Raw genomic sequence first — 25,106 nt, 5'->3', positions numbered from 1 at the left:
TCGTACCTGCTAGCACAGTAGGCAGCTTCTGCTTAGAAGTGGGCTGGATTGAACGATCAGGAAGTATTACAGGAGACTGTTCTGGAGAGTAGTGGGAGGTGAACTTACCTTGGTGCCTTTCTCCATCTCTGGCTTGAGGACTTACCCAGGAGAGCACCCGGCCCAGCTCAAGAAGGGCACCCAGTCCAGATTTAGGTGCATCCTGTGTGGGCTCCCATGGAAGCGAGTGAGACGTTGCACTCCATATGTTTAGGGAAATATGCTTATGAGTGTAAATATAACGTAAATGGAATGTGCTTTATGCAAAAGGTCTCTTGTAAGGTATCATTACAAAGCTTATAATCTATTGAGCCCAGGTCTACAGCAGCAGCGGGGTCAACCTAAAATACACAACTTCATGTAGCTGAAGTCGGCGTATCTTAGGTCGACTTACCTGGCCATGAGGATGGTGGCAAGTCGACCGCTGCTGCTCCTGAGTTGACCGGGAGCGCGATTGGGGATCGATTTTTATCGCATCTACAGTAGATGTGATAAATCGACCCCGATAGATTGATCACTGCTCACCGGATCGGCAGGTAGTGAAAACCTGCCGTTAGTGTGTTCATCCTCTTTGTATGAATGTATTATTCTTGTATCTAAAGCTAGAAATATGAAGTATAACTCTAGGGTCCTATTGTAACTATGCAAAGTGTGGGCCATTAATGGTGGCTTGGAATCTTTATGGCTCCCATTAACTAGGACAGTGTTTCCCAAACTTGGGACACTGCTTGTGTAGGGAAAGCCCCTGGCGGGCTGGGCCAATTTGTTTACCTGCCATGTCCGCAGGTCCGGCCGATCACGGCTCCCACTGGCCATGGTTCACTGCTCCAGGCCAATGGGAGCCGCTGGAAGCAGCGGCCCATATGTCCCTCAGCCCGTGCTTTCTTGCAATTTTCTTTCATTTTATGTTTCGAACTTCACAAATGTGAACTGTTCCAGCTGAGAGGCTTTTTTTCCAGCTGAAATGATTTTTTTTCTGACTTTTCCGACATTGCCAGTGAACAGAAAAGTCTGTTCATCACCCAGCTCTGGACAGGGCTCAAGTGAATTGGCAGAGCTGCATGGGAAGGCTTGGCCTGTGCTGGCCCCTCCCTCTGTCAGGAGCGCTCTGAACGAGTCCAAAATAAAAGCGTGCTGAGCGATCGTGTGAGAAGCCAGTGGGGGAAGACCCCCTCTGGGGTTGAGGGCTTGGGATGTGGGCTGCGTGGCAGTCTGAGCCTGCCAGCCACATGGCTATGTTGTGTTCATTCCCTTTTGCACAGAGCAATCGTGTTTGTCGTGGACAGCGTAGCGTTCCAGCGGGAGGTGAAGGATGTGGCAGAGTTCCTGTACCAGGTCCTGACTGACTGCACCGTGCAGAAAAACGCTCTGCCACTGCTGATAGCCTGCAACAAGCAAGGTACTGTTCATTGATTGGGAAACTGCAGCCCTAAGGGGCTGGGGGCTGGATGTTCAATAGGCCAAATCTTTCTGGGTTAGCTCAGAGTTTGCAGTGTTCTAGTACCTCTTTTCTTACCTAATATGGGTGTTGGGTGGGCAAAAAGCGGGGGGACCTGTCAAAGGGCGACTGGCTCTTTAAGTGAGACTGGGTCCACGACCCCTGCTGCCCAGCTGGGCTGAGAGAAGGCACCTGGGCCTTATAAAGGGGGAGATGGGTTGGCAGGTGCCTGCAGACAGTGCAGGGAGTAAGAAGGTTTGTGGAAAAAGGCCAAACTCCAGTCAAGAGGTGCTAGAAGAGCCGGAAGGCCTTCAGGGAGGAGAGGCTGGGCCCAGCTTTGGACTGGGGCAAAGGCTGTGTAAGTTTGAGTTCTGTATTGAAAGATTTTTGTGTAGGACATAATAAATTGCAATGTTTTGAATATCTGGCTTGTGTGGATGTTTTAAGGAGCCTTGAGTGAAGGGGAAACTGAGGCAGGCTTCAGCAGGCGTGCTAAAGAGCAGACATGTCCTTTGACAGGACCACATGGAAAAAACTCAACAGGACACACTAGGTTTTTCTAAGTTTGGGCCCCACCAAAGTAGGGTGGGAAATTAATTCCAGAGTCAAAGAGCTCTAGGTAAGAACGCTATCACCCGCCCTGCTTCTCCAGGTTATGCTAGGGGCTCTGGTGCTTTGATGATCCTAACTGCATGGGATTTACCCGGGGAGAGGCAGCTTATTAGCGAGCCATTGAGGTAGGGAAGATAATTTTCCAAAGGTGAATGGAGCACAGAGTTGTCTTCCTGAATCTGCAAACAGCATAAAACATAGCCCCAAGAGCAGTGTCAGCTGCCTCTGCATTATGCAGTATTGCCTCTGAAACCGAAAAGCAATTTGAATGTCAGCATTAACTATCCTGCAAAATTGTCTCCAGTAGACAGATGCCTGCAGCACATGGAAAGCTCAGGCAACGTGAAGTCAGTGTAATTTAATATCTAAATAACACAAGGGAATCTGTCCTGGCTGTGGTGTTCGCTTCCATATGTAATTCAAATGAACCCTGCCATTTTGTATTCTGCCTGAGGCAGCTGCAGAATTCCCAGTTTGCCATGCTGGCCTGCTGCAAAAAGTAGGGGCTCTTGCTGTCGACTGTAACTCCAGCCAGCCTTAATTCACATGGCGGGCCCTGGTTAACATACCAGGTGATAGTATTATAGCGATGGGGCTTGTCACTGAGCATTCATCCCCACACGGAGCCCGCTTTTCCATGTCTTGGAAAGAAAATAATGATCTTCCAAGTGTAATTTTTTTAAACCACTTCTTTTCTAGATATCACGATGGCAAAATCGGCCAAGCTTGTTCAGCAGCAGCTGGAGAAAGAACTGTAAGTGTGGGGTGGATTTTGTTAGACATCTCAGTGCCCCTCTCTCTATTTTATCCTCACTGATCTCTCATGTCAAGCAAAAGTCTCCTTTTGTGCATGTGTGTGGCTATTTCACAGTGAAGAAAGGAGCCAATACATGAGCTAATAAAATCGCAGCAACCCTGGCAGGTGGGGATTTCCTGAGGGAAAACACTGCTGCAAAATGTGGGCATGCGCACAGGCTCCTTATCCACAGGGGAGGGAGTGTTGGACCGTAGCTACGTGGCAGAAGCAGTGCCAGAGCTCTCCTGTGTTCCAGTGGGTTACGTGTTCACAGCACGCTGCAGAGTTTATTTACAAGGAAGGTGATTCAGCTGCTATTGGTTGTCCTATCCAATTCTGCCCTTTAAGTGTTTAAATTGTCATCACTTTAATCTGAATGAGGCCAAAGCAGATAAGTAGAGAGAGATTTCCCTCTCCTCTGCCCTTCCACTTTTCTATTTTTTTAATCAGTCATGGAATCATCAGCTCATTAGCCCTTCCTGGGACAGTCAGTGTGGCACCTGATTTCTCGCAGAACAGAAAATCAGAATCTGTTCGATACAGTCAGTCTTGCTCCCCATAACTGTAACCAGACTGAGTCGGCTCTGGTCGGCCCATTAAATCAGTTGTAAAATGCAGGCTATGACCCAAGGGCATGAAGAAGCATGCAGGAACAGTATTTTAAGATTGTTCATCAGTCTGCGTGTCTCTCTTCCGCCCTCTCCCCCCACCCCCAATGGTGATTTCACAGAGTCCAGGGCCGGAAGGGACCATTGTGATCATCTAATCTGACCCAGGCCAGAGAACTGCCTCAAAACAATTCCTAGAGCTGATCTTTTAGGAAAACATCCAGTCTTGGTTTAACAATGGTTGGGGATGGAGAATTCAGAGGAAGAGCTTGCAGTACTCGCGTATCCCCGAGGGTCGCCAGTGAGGGATAGGGCAGGGAGACTAACATTTCACACTTCACATATAAATCGCTTCAAGGTGGAACTTTGTGCCCCACCAAAGATCTTGGTTTTTATATTCACTTCTGCGCCTTGTCCAGTAGATGGTGGTAGTGTTATTTAAATAGGGCCTGTTCCAACTTGAATGTACGCCCCTCCCTTTCATAAACAGATTCGCACTATGGAGCTCAGAGGGGAAAGAGGCAGCAGGTTCATTTCCTGCAGTTCCGATGCTAGGTGTTTGCAAGTTATTTATGTTGTGAGACTGGGTTTCTGCATAGAACTCACCCAGCATTGAACAGGGCTTTACTATTCCTGTGGTGTTTGCTGCTATACAGGCCCCTCAAAACATTACACTGGCTCTTCTTGGCATGGCAGGCTCTTTTCCAGCCACGCATCTGCTGTGTTGTCTGTAAAGTGAGATCTTTGCTGCATCAGTGGGTTCAAATAACAAAAACTGCGCACACTTGGGCGAGTAGTTCAGGCATAAGAAGGGCTGAGGATTTGTAACAATAATGGAATGAAATGACTCGACAGTCCCATCCCACCGGCTTTTCTAGATGCCCAGAGGCCTGAGTTACTATTTACATCAGAGCCTGGCTTGGGCCTGACAGTCTAGAATTCCCCAGGCCCAGCTCTGCTCTCCTCTTTGGCCTGTCAGAGGCAACTGAAGCATACGGTGTCAGCTTTCTTAGAGCACTTCCCTCCTTTCTGCCCCCCTTTCTGTTAACTTCAGGCCTCCCAGTGTGGCAGAGGAAGGAGAAAGGGGATAAATGAACTCAGAGGCTGACAAGGAGGGTTTCCCCCCCACTCCAGGGAAGTGCAGAGAGATGGGGAACTGTGATTAAGGGGGAGAAACAGGGTGAGAAATCTGTCACATTGCTTTCGTTCATGAGTGTGTCCTAGAGCAGATAGCTGCACAATTAGCAGGGATCCTTCACAGAGTCTGAAGGGAAGGGGGAGGGGAGCTCCCTCCTTTTACCTTTCCTCCCCTGTCAGGTGTTCTGATCTTGGTGCCTCCTCAATAGAGGAGGGGCTGGCTGGCTGCATTGATCCCTGCCACCCCCAGAGCCTATCCTCCTCAGTCATCTCTTAAATACGCCAATAGAGTTTTTGGGGCTGACTGCCCTGCCCCAACTTCCTGATTCCCTCCAGGTGAGGGACCTTCTTCTCCACTAGAGAGCCAATCCTACAGCCAAAGGGTAAAAAGGTTTCTCCCCCACATGCTGGTCTAGCTGCTTTTGTAATGTGTAATTCTGTATGGTTAGGTGTATGCTAGGTCAGCTTTCCCCTCTACTTTGAGCTCTGTGATGGGATATTTTATCCATAACTGTTCAGTTTGTCCCTGTATTAGCCAGGACTCCTCATGCCCGCACATTTCTGCATTAGGCCTGACTCTTTCCAGATGGTGTTCTGCACCTTCATTGCTTTTCATAAATTTCCCCGGTAGTGCAGATTGTCGGGAGGGAGTGTCTTTGGAATTTTTCACTTTCGCTTGCAAACGCTTACCTGATTTCTGAAGTCTCGCCTCCCTTAGGAAGTGAGCAGAAGCATCTTCTCGTGGATAGAGTCTAGGGCCAGGAGTTGGACAACGGAGGGTTTTCTTCTCAGCTCTGCCACTGACCTGTACTGTGTGGTCTTGGGCAAGTCCCTTACCCTTTCTGTGTCGGTTTTCCTCTGCAGAATGTAGAACACCCTGCGCTCTGCAGGTGACGAGTGCGGTGTATGTTCTAAGTAATGTTCTCTACTGACACATTTGGTTTCAATCGATGAAAGAGTAATGTGGCAACTGTCCAGTTTAGAATTAATCAATTCCGTTGTTGGTCTGAGTTTTCTTCTGCTTCAGCAGAAGTGTCTGCGGGTGGGGATCCCAGTGCGCCACAGGCAAGTATTCCTCAGGGACCAGGCCACAGTGCCTCACGAAATCTCAGCTGGCTGCTCCAAGTTCCCTCTTTTTGCTTTAAACCACAACACCTAGTATCCCCAATGAGGTAAAGCCCTGTAGTGCCAGGTGCTGTACCCCCAACCAGCAAGAGACAGCCCCTGCTCCAAAGAGATTATGGTCTAAGTAGGCAGTGCAATCACAAGGTCAGAGGAAAGAGAGATTGTCCTCTCCGTGTTACAAGTGGGGAACTGAGGCATGGAGTGGTTAAGTGACTAGCCCAAGGTCACCCAGGCAGACTGTGGCAGAGCCAGGAACAACCCCCTCCAGCCCTTAGCTCATTCATTTTTTTTACAGTGTTGTTGCAATAATTTTTCAGAGTGTCCTGGATATCAAGCATGTCAAACCATGTGGTAGTGGTGCTCTGCTCTGTTGTGGCCAGGTGCACTGCCTTTGCTACCCTACCCTTGTGTCATCTTTGCATTTCTCTCTCTGTCCAGCCTTCCCGTCTCTCCAGCTTTTCATGTGAGTTCGAATTTAATATTTTTTTAGTGCCGGAATTAAATCCAGCACCATCTGCCGAACTCACTAGGTTCCTTATTTGCATTAGATTAGCATATTCTTCCTAAGGAATGATCAGACCTCTGAATAGCTGACTCTGCTAATCCACATCTAAATACGGCCAGCGGTAATTCCACTCCCCTAATTATCCCTTGGTAATCTTCTTAGTTAGTATCAGGCTCTGCTCTTGGCAGGCTAATTGCATTGCTGGATAACAAGATTTATGGCTGTTTAAAGCGATATCACTTCTCCTGGCAGCAGGATGGGGAGGTGCACTGAAGCGTGCAGCAAGACTAGTGAGGAAATCATGGCCTTCCAGGAGGAGATGCTTTAGAAGGTGTTGCCAGTTCATGGAGTCGGAAGGGAGGCTGGATCTAAACGCCCTACCCTGCTATCGCTGCCTTCTGCACTCTAAAGGCAGGGCTGCCCAAGGCCTCGAAGCACACTGGTGTCAGCAGGTGTCAGTGCTTTTTGCCAAGGCTGCTGAATTCTTGTGCCAGGCAGGATTTGGGGAGTTAAGTGCAATTCCTTTGTTCAAAAACACGTAAAACCCTTAATTTTCTCCAGCTGCTTGTAGTATGAGGGGGAAGGGAAATAGTGTGAACCTTACTGAGGCTGTCGGAGCTGAAGTCTACGGGCACATAAATTATTAACCCCCGTCTATCCCCGACGCTTTGCCCAGGGCTGTCTAAATGTGAAATCACATAAGGCTTTTTCTTGTTCACTTCCCATCTGCTGTAAGAGAATCCCAGTTTATGGGGGGAAAGGTTAAATTCAGCTTCTTTTGAATCTCACGCTTTCAAATGAAGGTTGCGAGATACTGGCTGTGGTAAATTTTGAATTTGATAATTATAACAAGGGGCCAGGCCTTTTCGCCTGCAAGGGAAGGACTCCCACATCAGAATACCACTCTATACACACAGACAGAGAGGAGTGCAACAAGACATACTCTGCTGAAGGGGAGATTTTCATGAAAGAGAGGGAGGTATTTTCAGGAACTGGGGACTCTGCGAATTGAAACTGCAAGTTTCACCCAGAGTCCCTGATGGGAGTAGCTGGCATGTGAATGGCCTAGTGTTCACTAGTATGTGCTTCCCAAGAGATCACTTTCCCCGGCTTTGTCACTAGTTTTAAAAGGAACCATAATGTTCATGCAATATGATAGTCATGCAAAGGGAATCAGTCCACACCGCGGGTGTGGCAAGCTCCCCGACAATGCTTCTCCATGAAATCTCCATGCTGCTTTGGAGGGATCCCCTCTGCCAGTCAATGGGCAGGCCATTCCTCAGGCCTCTTCAGACCAGCTAGGAACTAGCTGGTGCTCAACAGTTCATTGCACTCACTGAGCAGCCATTAAATGGGAACTTTTGGTCCCTGCCAGCCTAAGCTGAGGTTAACCAGCAGCATCAGCTTAAAAGCTCCATGTCCCATTTTCACACTCCTGTATAGCTCCAGTGCCCTGAAGAGACTATATTCTGTGGCATGAGCATTCTAACAGGTGGGCAGAATAGCTGGATGCTAGGCACACACTCTCCCTGCCTACCTGCTCCTTTCAACTTCTTGTTAAAGCCGTGCACATGTGGGGATTTTCTTATTCACGGAACTAGCTGGTAGCTCAGTACTAAATGCACCGCTCCCCAAGCTGCAGCAGTGGGTGAGGAAGGTTTGTCAGAGCTGGTATTTACTGTTCCACTGGTAGCCCCTTTGCATGCGAAAGGCTGGGTCTCTCCCCAGTTTATAATGTTTTCTACTTTCTCTCCTGCAAAACAGCAACACCTTACGAGTGACTCGCTCAGCTGCCCCCAGCACCTTGGATGGCTCAACCTCCAGTGGGACGGCTCAGCTGGGGAAGAAGGGCAAGGAGTTTGACTTCTCACAGCTGCCCATGAAGGTGGAGCTGGTGGAGTGCAGCGCCAGGGGCAGCAAGGCGGAGGAAGGCAGTGCTGACATCGAGGACTTGGAGAAATGGCTGGCCAAGATTGCCTGAAAGCTGGGCTGGGCGGGAGGCAGAAACTATCCAAGGGGAAACTAATGATAAAGGCATTTGGCATCTGATACAGAAGTACTGATGGGAAGGGGTGGGGCCCGGAATGTAATCTTTCTATGGAAAGAACTTCAGGCATGTGCCAGCAGTAAATGCACTGTAACCTGCACTGAGCTGGGGTTTAATCAACCTATGAACGTATTTGCCACTGTGATTTCTGCCAACTGCAGCCCTTCCTGTTACTATCCCATGCTCCCCTTCTGGGAGGCTGCCTCTAGTGCTTGAGCTGCAGAGAGTTTAGTGTGGGGTTTCAGTTGGGGTAAGAAGCCTCTGGTTGTCCCAGGCGGCCTCCAAACAGATGGGAGGGTTATATTTGGATAGCGAAATTATTTCAAGATTGGACTTTGCAGCCATTCCTGCTTTACCTTGGCATCTCAGCCCTGGTGCCCATGGTATTTACTAATAACCCTACTCATAGTGTCTGATTTCTTCTCCCATTCCTGTTCTCTGTGAATCAGGCACAGTGACTTTGTGATCTTTGTGCTGCCACAGCTAAAATGTCCAATTGCGCATGCTACCGGGAAATCCCTGCCTGCTATGGAATGTACTAAAGCTGCTTTCACAGGGGTTGGCCAGCCTCCCACTGCTCCCCCCTTCCCACCTCCCTTTCAAAAGGAACACACAGCCGGATTGTCAGATGTGCTCAGCACTCATGTAAGCACTTATATGGAAGTGACCAGATTGTCAGACATGCATAGTAGGGGCTGGAGAGTGCTGAACACTTCTCAAGATCTGGCCACTTCAGCGTGGGTGCTGAACTCTTGGAAAATCTGACCCGGATAGTAAAGGTGATTGATGATCATTGTGTACATGGGGGCTGCTGTTCTATTTGGCTCCAGTCCAGTCTTTGGTGCTGATTTGTTTCTGCAGAGCACACAGTGCTAAGGAAGCTCATGCATTCGTGTACATGACTTCTCAGGAGTGGTGTACAGTTTTATAATGTGATTTTCATAAATGCACACAACGGTGTTTGTAACAAAAATGGTTGGTCTAGGTTAAACTACTGGGAGGCCTGTATGCCTGGGTCTGAATATAACCCACTTCTCCTTCCCGGGGCTCCAGCCTGAGTGCTGGATTCACCTCTCTCCATGCAGACATGCCCCACTTTCGGCTCTGTTTTTTCTTGAGACAGGACAACAGCTTGCTGGTCCTCAGGATGTGCTCTGGAGTCACTTGTGCCTTTAGGATCAGGAGCGCAGCACCCATACAGAGGGAACGGAAACCAGAGTAATCGGAAGTGAACCTGACTAGCTAGATGGTGTGTCTCATATAGAGGCTTGACTTCTTATCTTATGTTATGATGCCCTAATCTCCTGGTGAAATCCTGGCTCCTTTGAAGTCAGTGGGACCTTTTGCCATTGACTTCATTGGCCAGGAGTTCACCCTTGATCTTTAACTGGGGCAGGGTCTGGAATTACAGATGATTTTAGCAGACTCGCACAACGAATATGTATTAAAACCTCATTGAGGTACGTATTTCGCCGGTTTTTTGTGTCTCAGTCTTTCGGTTAGGCCCTCCTGCAAACGTGCATGAATTGGCGCTCTCAGTTCAGTGAGGTTTGAAGAACAGAACCCTCCCCTTGTAGGAGCTGCATGCGCCCCGACTCAGTGATGTCATAAGCAGAATTTGACATCAGAATTGTCCTACAATGAATTGTGTTGTCACTTCAGTTGGACGAGACCCTGGAAAGAGAGGTAGAGGTTGACTTTTAAAGGCATTTTTTCTTGTTTACCGATAATCAGTGATTGTCATAGGAGCTAGGAATAGCTGCACAGAGGGCTTAAGATCAGTTAGGCCATGACGTGAATGGGAGCAGACTTTGCAGTTTAGGTGTTTCTGGTGAAGGTTCTTGATCACGAAGGGGAAAGCCTTGGAGTTTCCCAGTTCTTGTTACATGTTTGTCCCCTGTAATGTTTAAAGCCAAGGGATCTGTTGTGGTTGCCAGATGCGGTGCCCTGTTGTGTGTTACAAGTATTATGCTTAATTTTGCAAAGGAACAATTCTGTAGCAGTCTGCTTCTTCCTGCAGATGTACTCAGCCTGTTGGGGTCTAGTCCAGGACCTGTCGGCATCTGACTTTAGCGCATGTTGGATTAGGTCTAAGAGCTCTTTCCAAAGGTGGAAAGAATGAACTGACTGAGCTTGGGAGAGATTCCACAAACAGGCCTGCAGGGTGTTAGCAGCAGAAGCTGGGGGGAAGGTGGTGGCAAACTCCTTGATTGCAATGCTGCTGTGGAGATAACACATCCTCTTAGTGACCTTTTTCCAATGGGTTTCTTCACTCACAATGGGGGCTCAGGCAGTGAGCATTGTCTGTGCCTCCAGCAGTGTCCTCCAGCAGAGCTCACTGCAGGCTCAGCTGGAGGAATCCTTTGTGATGCTGGATTGTTCATCTTGCCTCTGCTTCCTTAACAGGAAACTTCTCTGCAAAGAGGTGCTCACTGAACAGAGGCCACCTGCTGCTAATAGGTTTGTGGTCTGCTGACTCTTGCCTCCATACAGTATCTGAAGAGAGCAGCTGCTGGTACACAGGAAATGCCGTCGCTGGGTTTTTTTGTGGCAGGATTTGGCATTATCTATAACCCAGCCAGTCTCTTAGTCTGGAAGGTGGGAGGGAGGTGGTGGCTGGTCCTCTGCTTGGCTGTGTTGGTAAGAATTCAGTATTTGAACTTTGCTCCTGGCAAATCTTGTTCCCTTCATTACTTTCAGCCTGATGTTCTCTGTGGACCCCTTCTTGCCATGTCAAGCAATACACCACAGCATATCTTCTGTCAAAGGTTACATTCTGTATCCACATATTCTTCTCTCTGACGTCTGTACACTCTGCTCTCCTTAGCACTAATGGGTGTGTAAAGCTGTGCAGCAAGAGCAGATCGACTTGTGCTACTCCCGTCAATTGGAGAAAGGTGTTTTGTTTGCAAACAGCATCTTTTCTTGAAGAGAAGTGAATGTCTGAGCTGGGCTTTGCATCCAAAACTGCGGGACTAGGTGAATCTTCTCAAAACTCTGTGACCAGCCCTGTTCATTACAGCAGCAGTTGGGAGGATCAAATATATTGCTCCCCCTATCCCTTCCCATGGCTCCGCTTTGAGTTGGGAATGCTAAGACAGTACACTTTCCAACGCCTCTTTAAGAGACAGGTCCTTCACAGGCTGCTCTGGTTTAAAAACGTGTTCTTGGGCCAAGAGAGGAGCCAAGTTGGATGTTCACTAGACAAATGATTTTTGCATTAAGGATGTTGTGCTCTTCGATTTCAAAGCATAAACTTTTCAGCAACAGAACGTTACTGGAGCTATGTCACCGGTCACATTTTGAATTTAGTTAGCCAGGGCAATTGTCTGATCTGGTCAGTCTGTGCCCGCAATGCTGAAGCAAGGAATGAAGAACTTACCCCCTTTTTCCCCCCCCCCCTTTTTGCTACCAGCAGCCGCCGCCTTGAGAAGCCCCAGCCTATAGGGGGCGAGGACCTAGGAGCCTGTGTTTGCTTTTAAATTATTCTCGGTAAATGTGGTTACTTAAATAAAGAAGTTTGGCTACATGTGGTGAGTCGTCATTCAGTGCTGGAAGCAGCCATCTATTGCTGTCCTTTCCTGGCTTCTCTTTTCACCAGGTCCACCAACAGTGCTAAGCCAGGCAGAATATGGCAGCTCTGTATTATCAGGGCACTAAATAGCCCTTGAGCCAGAGGTGTTTCTCTGAATGTTGGTTAGTGGAAGGGTTGTTGTCCTTATGACAGATTTCACACGGTTTGTTCTGGCTCAGCACTGTGAGACCAGGGCAAACCTGGCTTCTATTGATTGAGCTTAATTCAGTAAGTAATCGACTTACGCTAAATCATTAAGTAAGGCTTAAATCAAATTCAGTGCGTCCACATAGGGGCTTGCACTGCTTAACTGGCATTATTAAACTGCTGTTGGTCACACCAGTTTTAACTTCCTCATAGATGTAGCCTCACCTGTGTCTCTGAACCCTGGAGCGTTAGCAACGATCTTACAGCGTTTGTCTGTGCGGTGACATACCCCAGCCCCGTGACTTTGTTCTGTTCAGCCAGCTGAGCCAGCACAGTGCTGGTGGGAACCTGCTGTTGCTGCTCAGTTTCCTGTCGTGTCCTCCAGAGAGAGACCTGCCCTGGCTCCTACTGCCCCTGGGAGTAGAGATGTTTCTTAGCTTGGTGTCCTGCATAGTCCCTTCACCCATAAAGCTGATGTGCCACTTCGTGGTCACAGGGAGGAGGGACTGGAGGGGTGCTACTTCAGTAAAAATAAGCAGGCTCCTGCCCTCCTCCCCCCAACTGCAGCCCCACTTTGGCTCCCTTCAAATCAGCTGCACTTAGTGCATGTTGAAGCAAACCCCTGGGCATCCGAAGGTTGGGACTCTGGTTGCCGTCAATGCAGCCATACCTCCATGAGGGGTCTGCTTAACTGGAGCAGGGGCTATGGCAGACTTCTCCTATGGCTGCTAATTGGTCTCTTCCTCCTCCACAGTGCAGCACTTTGCTAAGTCTGTGGTGCAGCGAGGAGCTGGTTCTGGAAGAAGGAAGGCCCAGCAGCCAGGCAGTGGTTTAACATCATCACCTGTTCCCCTGCATCAGGCTGGAGAAAGCCCTCCTTTGCTCAGGGGTGAGGTATAGAGAGAGTCTTCTCTGGCCTGCCAGGAATAAAGGGGCATAGAGTGTATCAGTAATGACCCTCACCACAGGCTGTCAGCTAGGCTACAACCTGCAGTTCCCAAAAAGCAAGTCTATGCTGTCGGCATTAGTAGGCTATTAGCTTCTATGTGAACTGCCCGCTTGAGGGGAATGCTGCAAACTCAACTAGCGGGTTACCCCTCCTTTGTACTAGAAGCCAAGATGTGCTAGAAGAGACAATGGAAAGTCTCATAGACTCATAGTCCCGTCCCCTGACTAGCCAGCAGATGAGATTCAGGGAGTGGAGACCATGGCTTGGTATTTTCCCCATGCAGTCATCATCTTAATGCCTTTCCCAAGCCCCACCCGGCTGTTGGGAGAAAAGGGCACTGCACTTGCTTTGTCCCCGTTGAGCTGGCTGGAAGAGGTGGTTTCAAATCACAACTGCTCTCAAGAGATGGACAAGAGGGGCTCAGGGTGTCCTGGGAATTTATTCCGCTGGCCCTTGGGCAACCCACCTAGCTGAGCAGTAGACAGGGTGAAGAGGAAAAGAAACGCCACAAATTTCCATTCTGTTTTTAATAACCAGGCTAAGTGCTTGGATTAAGCAACTTCCCATGAAGTGTGTGGCTTAGGGGGGAGCGCAGCGTGTGCAGAACTCTGCTACGGCCGGGAGGAGGGCAAAAGCCCTGTTGATGCTCTCAGCATGTAGGTCCTAGCCAAGCTGTGATGGGGAGGATGCATCAGCCCCAATGTGTCTTCCCGTGCTGCTGACACTATCCATGAGTGCTGCTGTCAGAGAGGAGCTGTTTTCATTTGGTCCTAGATGTATGGGTTTTCACATGGGGAGAGCTGTGATGTGTAGGAGCTGCAATGGTGCGAAATGGTTTTGAGAGGGGGTTCCCATGTGATGGTACGTCAGCTTGTTGGAGGTTGTATGCTGCAGCAGGGGTCTGTCCCCTTTAAGGGGTAATAAGCTGGATCAGCCAACCCATTCTGTGCCATGACTCCTTTAAAGGAGAAGCAGAGTAGCTGGGCAATAGGGCCAGGCTTTATTCAGGGAGTCTATGTGCTTAACCTGATAACGCAGCTGGTACGTGACTCCCCAGAGCAAGGGCAGACACAGCCTCAGCAGGGGAATTACGGGAGAGCTTGGAGTCATGAGAGGGGTTCCCTAGGATGGGAGCCAGAGGGGGGACTGGGGAATTTGGCTGAATCAGCCCAGTCCTAACTGGGAGGACATGAACCAAGGCGAAGGTGTGAGAATTCTTTCTTGGGTGCTGGCTGGTGAGTCTTGCCCACATGCTCAGGGTTTAGCTGATCGCCATATTTGGGGTCGGGAAGGAATTTTCCTCCAGGGTGGATTGGCAGGGGCCCTGGAGGTTTTTCGCCGTCCTCTGCAGCGTGGGCATGGGTCGCTTGGCTGTGGATTCTCGGCAGCTGAGTCTTACCAAACCACAATTTTGAGGATTTCAATAACTCAGGGCATTGTTAGGGTATAAAAGTGGATGGTATGGGTTCTGTGCCTGCCTTGTGTCCAGCGAGTCAGACTAGATGTCAGTATTGTCCCTTCTACCTATGAGTCTATATTGAGTCTGAGTCTAGGAACTGAGAGCAGCCCTCTGCCAGACCAGGCTAGAGCGCAGCAAGGGAAGCTTGTTTGAAAGCACAGCCCTACCCCGAGCTTCCTCACCAAGAGGAAGGAGTTGTGAGTCCAGGCAGTTAGGGACATTTCAAGGAGCCAGACTGCAGCACATCCTGCCACAGAGGGAAGGAGGGAATGGGAACCCTGAAGCCTTAGACAAAGGGCATTTAGTGGAAGTGGGGGCTTTACCTGGACATTAGCTCCAAGATTTTCCCACCTCTTTACCCCTCCCCTGTGAGCCCTGCTCGCCCTTCTACATGCACATGGGCTATGCACAGCACCGAACATCTGGCGCTTTTATTTCACACACACACGTGTGTACAGAGCACCCGAGCCATCTTACACTACACACACACACACATATATATATATATATATATATATATATCTTGGCCAGACTGCCCTTTAACACGCACTGACACACCACACCAGAGCATCCCCTGCTCTCTCGCCCGAGCCCCTGCTTTCAGTCTAGCCTCATTGGAGTTGGGCAGGAAACAGCTGTCCAGTCTCACAGAACTTTGTGTAACTTGGAACGCTTTCCTGTTCTGCACCAGGCTGGACATGAGACATCATAGTTTGCTGTGACAAGCCAGAGAGATGCCTCCAGGCCAGACCAGCCAATAGCCTGCTGCGCAGGGCACTCACCTGGGATGTGGGAGGCCTGATTCTGAATCAGGGAGATCAGGGACTTGACTGGTCTCCCCCATCCTATGTAAGTGCCCTACCCACCATGCTATTCTGGGGCAGGTCTTCCCTCCCCCCACCTTTCTGAGTTGGGCCACTAATTCCACCATGGACCTCAGGAAAGTTTATTGAAACTGGCTCATTGCCATGAAAAGGTTTGGTTTTGACAAATGGGCAGTTGCTGATGGAAAAATCCATTATGTTGCAAAATTCCCAGCCAGCTTGTAGTAGGAAGAGAACCTAAAACATAAGCCCTTGCATCAGAGGCCTGGTATGAGGCCTAAGGCCTGGGCTAAAGTAGTCAAAGCTTTACTAATATAAAGCAAAAACAAACTGTGAGCAAAAGGCAGGACCTGCTCACAAAATCTGGCAAAACTGGGGATAATATTGCAAAAATACCCATTCCTAAGAAGTGCTAGGCACAGAGTACTCGTGCAAACACATCCCAGTATCATGGATGGCACATTGTACAGGTCTGTGGTGCCCATGCTCCAGGAATATTCAGAGCACGGGGGCCCGGCTCCACCAAAGTTTGGGAGTGGGTCTCTCCCCTGGCCCTGCCTACTGCCCCTGGAAGTGGCCAGCACTTCCCTGCGACACCTCGGGGGGCAGGGGGGGCAGGGTGTCTCTGCATGCTGCCCCTGCCCCAAGCACTGACTCTGCCATTGAAACTGCTGCCAAAGGGAGCTGCGGAGGTGGTGCCTGCAGGCACCAGTGCATGGAGACCCCCGGTCCTCCCACCTAGGAGCTGCTGCCAGAGGGGTGTGTGGGTCGCTTTTGAGTCGCCCAAGGTAAGTGCCTCACCTCTCCCACACTCCAACCCCCTGCCCCAACCCAGATCCTGCATCCCTCACCCAAACTCCCTCCCAGAGCTTGATCCCTCACCCCTCCTGCACCCAAACTCCTTCCCAGAGCCTGCACCCCAAACTCCCTCCCAGAGCTGGCACTGCTTCCTGCACTCCAACGCTCTGCCCCAGCCCAGAGCCTGCACCCAGCACCCAAACTCCCTCCCAGAGCCTTAGGCAGGTGTGTATGTTGGTCTGGGGGGAGGGGGACTTGGACCTGTTCTAGGCACCACCAAAAATTATATAAATCTGCTGCCCTTGCCCAATATCAAGTGATACCAAAATATCCCGATATCAAGGATGGTACAAAACATTTCCCAAGGATAACAGGAACACACTGACCTCTCCTAAAAGATAAAGTCAGGATAACAGTATGTAATAGAGATGTTTTAATCAAACCAACATGTACAAGGTGATGGATAACAACTAGCCACATCAAGGGGCAATAACTAGCCACATCAAGGGGCAGTAACTAATCATGTCAAAGGTGCAGTATATACATTTTTATACCCCAATACAAACAAGTTATCTCAGAGGAAGCGTCTTTGTCTAGCCTAGGGAGGAATGGAAAGTTCTGCCGTTCACTGAGCTGATCCATTGTTACGGGCATACATGTATTTGAGATCCAGTAGAGTCTGTGAGATACTAGTAGCATGCTTTGTCGACAATAAACCTGGCCCGGTGCCTTCGTACCTTGACAGATCTTGTGGTCATTGAGCGGTTTGCTCAAGTCTGCTATGCCGGCTGTCTGCACAGAGCAGGGGCAGCACACGGAAAGAACACACACACACACACAGCCAAACATCTAACACACAGCTGTCAACCTCAAGTCCTCTAACCCTCCCCTCCCCAGGTTCCCCCAGCCAGATTCCCTTCTCTTCGAATTCCCCACAGGCAGATCTCCATCAGCCCCAGTCAAAACTTAGTTCATTCTGAGTCCATAATTACTTAAATTAAGCTGTTAAAGCTTAAAATAAAATTCTATGAAATGCAGAAATTTGCATGTAGGGGCAGCACCTGAGTCAGAACCCATTTTAACTCTGCAGGGAAGACAGACCTGTAAGTTTGTCTACACTTAACACGCTACAGCGGTGCTGCTGCAGTGCGTCAGTGGAGACAGTACAGCAACGGGAGGGGTTCTCCCATCATGGCAGCTAATCCACCTTCCTGAGAGCCGGTAGCTAGGGTGATGGAAGAATTCTTCCATTGGGATTAGATCAGCTTAGCTAGGTCTCTTGAAGTGTGGATACTTCACATCCCCAAGAGACACAGCCATGTTGATGTTAAGTTTTCAGTGTAGACTAGCCCATTGATCTTACAACTGAAACAAATAAAGTGGGAGGAAAAATAGGGGCCCAGGGAGGTCAAGTGGCCAGCATGATGTCACCCAGCAGGACAGTGGCAGAGCTAAAATAGAATCTGGGTCTTTTGAGTCCTCCATTAAAGCAAGATGTGTTAGTACAAGACTGTTTATTACTCATTTTGGTCAATGAATTTTCTTCCAAATGCCTTCAGCGCTCTCTTTTTCCCTGCCCTGCCCCAAGCCTCTCAGGTTGTGTTGCTGCTGCTCCACAGGAAGTAAAGCCTTTCCCCAACGTTAACATCCATTGTAAAAAACAACTGCAGCAGCGCAAAAGAATGACTGCACATACCTATACAGCATGGAAATCTACAAAATGTCATAACTATATATCAGCTACAGCACCCAGTTTGTCATCTGCATTGAGGGTTATGGGGGGAGGCAGGGAATGGAGGGAGAGGGTAAATGGATAGGTAAATAATGTTACACAAACTGACAAAAGCCAGGCATTTCAATGTTAATTCTTCAGTGCCAAGAGACCAGCTGAAAATTCCTGGTGGAACTGTCTCCACTGGAAGATGTGAAACTGATGATAACAGGCCTACAGTTAAAGGGACGGAACTTAATAATCACGCTGCTGTCCAAACCCCTTACTATTGTTACAAGTCTCCTCTTAAAGTCATAGATGTGAAAGAGATTCGGCAAGGAATAGTTACTGTTGAATTTGAAAGCAGTTTGCACAGAGAATGCTGTATGCCCCCCATGAACAGTCAAATTTCCTTGATTGTTTGTATGGGTCTTTTACACAGCAACAGGAGAAACCAGTTAACATGTTTCAGTCAAACTTTTTTTTTTCCCAGGGAAAATGTTTCTTTAGATATTTTTCAGTTTTTGGAGGTGGGGAAAAAACCTTATGAAAATAGAAAAAAAATCAGTTTGGCTTTTAAGCTTTCATTGAAAATGAACATTTAAGTGGGAAAAGATGTTTAAAAGACAAAAAGATTTAATTTCTTTTGAATTTTTTGTGTGGAGATGAATGATCATTTTCAGACAAGTTTCAAGCTACACAAGATCAAGGAACTGGTTTTAGAAGGGGAAAATGCAAATGAATCTTGTGGAACAATGGCCCATCAGGAAGGATTCTTCCAAAGGCTGTAGCTGGCTAGAGCATGGCATATACTAAAGCATCAGGCCATTCTTATTCAAGTGCCTAGTGTTAGAATCAGAGATTTTGGGGCCAAAGGGGACAATTAGATCATCTAGTTGGACCTCCTATATAACAAAGGTTATAGAATGTCACCCAGTTCCTCCTGCATTGAATCCAATAAGTCGTGTTTAACTAAAGCATCTTCCAGACAGGCACCTGGATTGGAAAATGATAACCTACATTCTTTGCTTTCCATTTGCAGTAACACCTTTTTTTGAAAAAAGGAGTAAAGTGGAGTAATATTTATCCATCTGACAGCACATTCCTTTAGGCAAAGACACTTTTATAGAAGGTTACAAAACAAATCATTTACCCAAGCAAGTGGAAAAGCTCCAAATGGAGCCATGCTTGTCTATTAGCTACACAGATGCTCACATGGGGGTTTCCAAGGAAGCCTCATCTAAAAGAGTTATCTGCGTGATAAATGAACATATTCCTCCATGAGCTAAGGGCCTATGCAGGACGTAGGGGTTGTCTACAGTGGCACTTTACAGCACTGCAACTTTCTTGCTCAGGGGTGTGAAAAAATACACCCCCCCCCACCCCCGAGTGCTGCAAGTTTCAGCTCTGTAATGTGCCAGTACACCAGCACTACTAGCTACGCCCCTTGTGGAGGTGGGCTATGCCACAACTACACAAGCCATGTTAAAGCGCTGCCGGAGCCCTTAACGTTGCCAGTGAAACATGCCCTTAGTGTGTGACAATGACTCAAATGAATTGGGGGGACACACCACACGCAAATACTCATACCAGAGCCTTAAAATGCGGTGGGATCCCTTCTGTTCATAGAAACAACTCTCTCCTGAGTCTGTCTGACATAAATACTCTGCATCTACGAACGTAAGGAGACACCAAATATGTCTGGAACACAGGGAAGGTTGGGAGCAGAATGAAAGCCACCTGGTGTGGTTAGAAGGTGGGGAAATGGACTTTCTTGACAGCTCAGCTATGCTCCTTCAACGCTAATCAAGAAAGCAACATCCAGTCTCCTAGAAGACCAAGTGCCTAGTAATAAAGAATGTGCTCTGTGGTGATGGCTATAAATCACCACCAGATGGCAGTGGTTCAGCTGGGTGGCACCTTCTGCCACAAGGTGGATGAGGGGACCAGGACTAAGACGGAGCATGTGCAAAGACCGCCAGCTTGCAAACGCTTTTAGTTCCACATACACTAGTGTATTCTGCTGGGCGTCTGGTTGGAGGTCTCAGAGATGTGGCTGGTGAGCTGGCTCAATCTTTAATTGAAAGGGCAGGTACTCCTGTGTGTACGTGTGGGTGGGATAGGCCTAGAACTGAACTCGGCACAGCTGTGATGTTCCAAAGCCTTGTTAATATGATTTTATTAATGGAGACAGGTACTGATTTTTTTATTGGCAGATTTTGGGCCAGATCCTCAGCTAGTATGAATGGGTTTCACTGTAAATGGAGCTGTGCCAATTAAAAATGGCTGAAGATCTGGCTTATAGGGTCTTGGTTGTGTTTGTTACAACAAATGCCTGAATAGAAATGAATTGTTAGTAATATTCAACTCACCACCCATTCAGCTAAGCTCACAGCCCACGTCTCAGCCCTCCAATCTGTCCTCCGGCGAAGACTAGCCTGGGGACTAGGGGCTGTACAAGAGCCATCTCCCCTTGGCTTGACCATTGGTTCCAGACAAATGTTTCATGCTCAAATATTTAACTAGCTACTTAGTCTTCAGCACTGTTAGTGGTGTCAGTTTTTGAGCTTCGTTACTGCCTGGGCTGGGTGTGCATTTGTGCAGCTTGTGGGATGTCGTGCCGAATGCCTGGGGACTTTCCCTCTCTCTGTGGAGCGCAGCAGTTTTTTAAACATACTGAGAAACTAGGTGGACTACAAGGTCCCCTGCTCTCAGAGATGTTTTGAGGGCTGGCTGTTTCTTTACTTGTGCTAGGAATTGAGTTCTTAGTGGAGAGCACCCCCGGTATCCAGCATGAGTAACACTTACTTCTCTGTCCTACATGGGAACACACAGGTAGATACCATCCTAGAGCATCTGAAAGAGCCATGGTTGCCCTTAGCTCAAACCGCCCTTGCACATGTCTACAGGCAGGGGTCAGCACCGGTGCAGGTACACTGATTGTAGACCCAGTGCTACTCCAGACAAAGACCTCTGTGCATTTCTTACACTTTTTCGTCTAAAAGGCCGCGCATGGGAGCTGGTTTGGAGCAGAGAGAAAGTGATAGAGCAGCTGCTTGTTACAGACACCTCTGACCCTGGGCTGACTGAGGATTGGTCATGCTTTGAGCAGGAGGTTGGACCAGATGGCCTCCTGAGGTCCCTTCCAACCCTGATATTCTATGATGGAACACACTTCTCTTTCTGATTTTACCCTTCTGGATCATATAGAGACTGGGCTGCCCCTCAAAAGCTAGTGATCACAGCTCCTGGAAACAGGACTACATTCTGGTTATAGCAAATGGCCGGTGTGTCTGTGTACACAAACACACATTATGCGATGCATGGTGGCATGTGCTGCATTGGAGGGACAAGAAGTGTAGCAAGTAAAACAGATTAGTTTGATTATCTTTCCAAAGCAAATTTAGTGGGTTTATGACCCTTCCTCACCTTGAAAAACCTGTGCTTCTTTAGGGATTCCCATTCTCAAATCAGATTCTAATGGCTGCATTAGACCTAGCTCTGCGTGATGATTTCTATAACAAATACATCTTGCTGCTTTCCCTCCGCAATGCGCTGGCCTCAGCTGAGTTCCAGTTGTTTCTCAGAAATGCCCTGTGCCATCTAATCCTTGAATTGTTTCCCTGCCAAATTAATCGGGGCAGCAGCTGCTTGTGATAAATCAATCAAATAACCCACAAACAACACCCAGGACCCCCTGTGTTCTTCCAGCCCCTTGCCTGGTAGAAATGAGACACAAACTGACTTGCCTGTTAGGAAACTGAGCGATGTTAAAAAAACCCAAACCAGACACAATGAATTTCAGCCCCCTCTGAATTCTTGTTATTCTCAGCCAGGGAGGCCATGCTAACTGCCTTCAGGGGAGCAACAAACCCTGCAAACTATTTTAGCTTGATGCAGCGACAGTAGGAGCATAACAAATGATCTTGCGGAGCAGTCGAGGGAAAGTCTGGTAACTCGCAAGGCATAGCTGAAGGAGAGAGCTGGGAGCTTGTGTGTAATGGAAGAATGAATGCCCTGATTATGTAGTAGGCGGCCACCCAGTCTGTGATTCATGGCTGGTTGGGCAAGCATTCACGTATTCAGCTGGGTGTGATTTTTTGCCTGGGGAGAGCTGCATGAGCAGGCCAGGAGTGACTCTTCTGACAGCAAAGCAGTGTAAAAGACACAGCAGGCTAGAGAGTTAAGGGGATACTGCTGTTTCACAGTCCAGAGTGTACCCTGGGGACTATCACAGGGCGTGAACGTTGGGGATCCAGGTGTCCAGCTTCTGGTAGAGTTACATACAAGAGACTCAAAATGATAAATGCTGTCAGAGTGCAAAGATGAGCAATACGGAGAATTATGCCAACAAAGTCCATTTATAAAGACGGCGTGTAACATCTTTGACTTCAGCTGCCTCTCTGGCCTCCAGCCCCTCCGCATGTCCACCACCCATTTCCCAGCCTCGTTTCTCTTTTATTCTCTCAAGAGCTCAGTTCTCTGTGCTGTGATTGGACTCCACAATTGATCCCCACCTCCTAGTAGCTAGGTCAGGAGCTCCCACAGCCTCTGAATAGTGCCATTGGTGCTGGGAATCCCCCGCAGTTCAGGCCACGGCTGACACCGCTGCACCTTTCCTGACTCCCTTTGGCCAAGCGGGACACAGTTCCATCTGCAGTGATCTGCATGATGAACGAGAGCAGGGCTAGCACTGGTCAGGAGGTGTGCAGTGGACGTCAGGAGCAGCAGAGGGCTGCCATGGAGGGGCAGACGCTGCGGGGCCATGGTTTCTGCTCTCTGGTGGGCTGAGGATGGCTGCTAGGGCATGGCAAAAAGATGCGGTAAAGAGGCTTGACTGTCACCCGGGGTTACACTGTAGGGGTCTGGCAGTAGGTTCTGGCTTTATTGCCACGGTGCCTCATTGTCAAAGCCACCGTAGGCCATAGCCAGTGTAATGTGTATGTGAGGCACAAGCCTGCACTGACCTGTACGCTCATTACTGAGCTCTCTGGCCTTCACCAAATCAATCCTGCTCAGAGCACAACTGTGGTCCCTGGAGCCTCTGACAAATGTGCTGTCAGTTGGACAGAAGCTTTTAAAGGATGTTGAGCTAATTAAACTCGGCCAGGTGCCTGCTGCTCTCCAGCAGCATCTTCATCACCCCCAATGGGAAGAGGCACGACAGCTCATGACACAGGCAGGGCTTCCTCACCTGGGCTTGACAGCCTGGCTGTGGATCTTCTCCAGTTTCTGGCTGGTGTAGCCTGGAGACTGAATGCTGCACAATCTACAGTCAGGGCCTGCTGGGTGGGCTCATTGGCAGAGCCTTCACGCCAGTGTCCAGGGAGGGAAAATGAGAGGGAAGGGGGAATTCTGGAAACCACAGTGAGGGACTGAAGTGGGAAGCAGACCCCTAGGTGTGCAAGTCACCCAGTAGTAGGGCATATTCCAGACCTATCTTACAGGATTAGGCAGGCCCGCGAATAAGGACCAAAGGCCCAGGAGTTAGGTGCCTAAATCTGTTTGACAATTTGGATCTAAGGCTGTTTAGCTCCACGTTTTGCCCTCTGACCTTTACTGTCGCCACCTTATACAGGAATGACCATACTGAGTTAGACCAATGGTCCATCCAGCCCAGTAGCCAGTTTTCTGACAGTGGCCAATGTCAGATGTTTCACAGGGAGTGAACAGAACAGGACACTTTTGAATGTCATCCAGCCCCAGATTCTGGCAGTCAGAGGTTTAGGGACACCCAGAGTATGGGGCTGTCCCCTTGACCATCCTGGCTAATAGCCACTGATGGACCTATCGTCCCTGAACGTGTCTAATTCTCTTTTGAAATCAGTTATACTTTTGGCCTTCACACCATTCCCTGGCAGTGAATTCCACAGGTTGCCTGTGGGCTGCATGAAGCAGTACTTCCTTTTGTTTGTTTTAACCCTGCTGCAAATTAATGTCATCAGGTGCTTTGTGTCTACAGATGGTGATGGTGGGCAGCAGTCCCAGGGCATGGCAGACCCTCATTGCCAAGCAGCACAGGAATGGCCTCATGGATGGAAGATGCTTCCTGTGACCATCTGCAAGGCCACTAGGTTCCCCTCTTTCAGGTTGTGCCTTTAAATTTACCTCTGCGAGGACAATGGCTAGGCCACTGATGGGCTGTGACTGCTGATTATTACTCTAACCACAACAGTCTCACTGGTGCATTGTGCTGCCCCTGTCTGTACTAGTGGATCCACCTGTTGTCTTTTGTCCTAAGTCAGGCAGCAGTTTAGGGCTGGGAGTGACTTTTTGTGATATGTGTATGTACAGCGCTTAGCACGATGGGGCCCTGATCCCTGATTGGGCCCAATCCCTGAATGGGATCGCTAATCACTACCACAGTACAATGAATAGATGACTTTAATAGTTCCACGTAGCAAAGCTGTGAGGTAGGCAGATCGTCCTCTGTAAGTGCTAATGGAGCATTTCTGCAACCACATATCATTATGTTGGCTTTATGAAACACAGACAAGTGATGTCAAAATGATGTTACATTCAATGTATTTATTGGTTGTATTTATTTTTAAGCACTATTGAAAAAATAGTGGGAGAAAAAGTCACCAAAAATTTTTCCTAAATTTTGCACGATCCATTTTCAGCAAAATATTTGAAAACATTTCAACCAGCGGGTCAAAAGGAAAAAAACCCACCAAAAAACCGAAACCAAACCCCCCTGGTCATGATCAAAATCTGTGCTGTTCTTAATTTATATCATGGCAAGTCACTGAGACACCTAATGAGAACAGGCATCAAGTTGTACAAACATAAAGGAGGACACAGTCCCTGCCTCAAAAAAGCCTGATATAAATAGCCAAAACCTGTAGTGCCAACCCCGGCATTCAAAAATCACGTCAGGCCACCTCCCCGAATGCACACGATCGCATGAAATTAAGAAAATAATAAATGTTAGAGCCTTTTAATTTATCGCCTGACTTCTTAACCTTTGGGCACCTTTTCAAGATTTCCTTTGCATCCTGGAGGGCTGGTAATATATCTTTTTTCCAAAGAGCCTCACCTAACCATGTAACTCAAGGAGTTTGGGAGTGGAGGAGGGTTTCAAGCAACACAAGACTCATGATAAAACAGTGAGGGTTGACACCATTATAAAAGAGATGAAGAGTGGGAGGGGAAACTGAGACACAGGGTGGGGGCATGACTTGCATGTTTCATATCCCATTGCCAGGTTGCTTTAATAACAGGCCTCAGAGGGGTCAGAATATTAGCATCCATTTTCCAACCCGTTAATACTGGCATTTCAGAATGATTAATCTATTAGAGTTCTTTGAAGGGGGTCAACAAACATGTGGACAAGG

At 48.4% G+C, this 25,106-nt stretch overlaps 1 protein-coding gene across 1 annotated transcript in view; it reads left to right on the top strand.

The window, feature by feature from the left end:
• LOC116818669 (ovotransferrin-like) overlaps nucleotides 1-11,836 on the top strand; it is a 55,611-nt gene extending 43,775 nt beyond the window's left edge. Inside the window, exons 23-25 of the mRNA XM_032769799.2 lie at nucleotides 1,302-1,438; nucleotides 2,789-2,843; nucleotides 8,025-11,836. Coding sequence (XP_032625690.1) covers nucleotides 1,302-1,438; nucleotides 2,789-2,843; nucleotides 8,025-8,241 — 409 coding nt within the window. The 3' untranslated portion in view covers nucleotides 8,242-11,836. The remainder of the gene's footprint in view (nucleotides 1-1,301; nucleotides 1,439-2,788; nucleotides 2,844-8,024) is intronic.
• Nucleotides 11,837-25,106: the final 13,270 nt, after the last annotated feature.

This window comes from Chelonoidis abingdonii, chromosome 8, assembly GCF_003597395.2.
Source record: "Chelonoidis abingdonii isolate Lonesome George chromosome 8, CheloAbing_2.0, whole genome shotgun sequence".
Taxonomy (NCBI): Eukaryota; Metazoa; Chordata; order Testudines; family Testudinidae; genus Chelonoidis; species Chelonoidis abingdonii.
The sequence above is the reverse complement of the archived record's forward strand: the minus strand, read 5'-3'. Positions and strand labels throughout refer to the sequence as shown.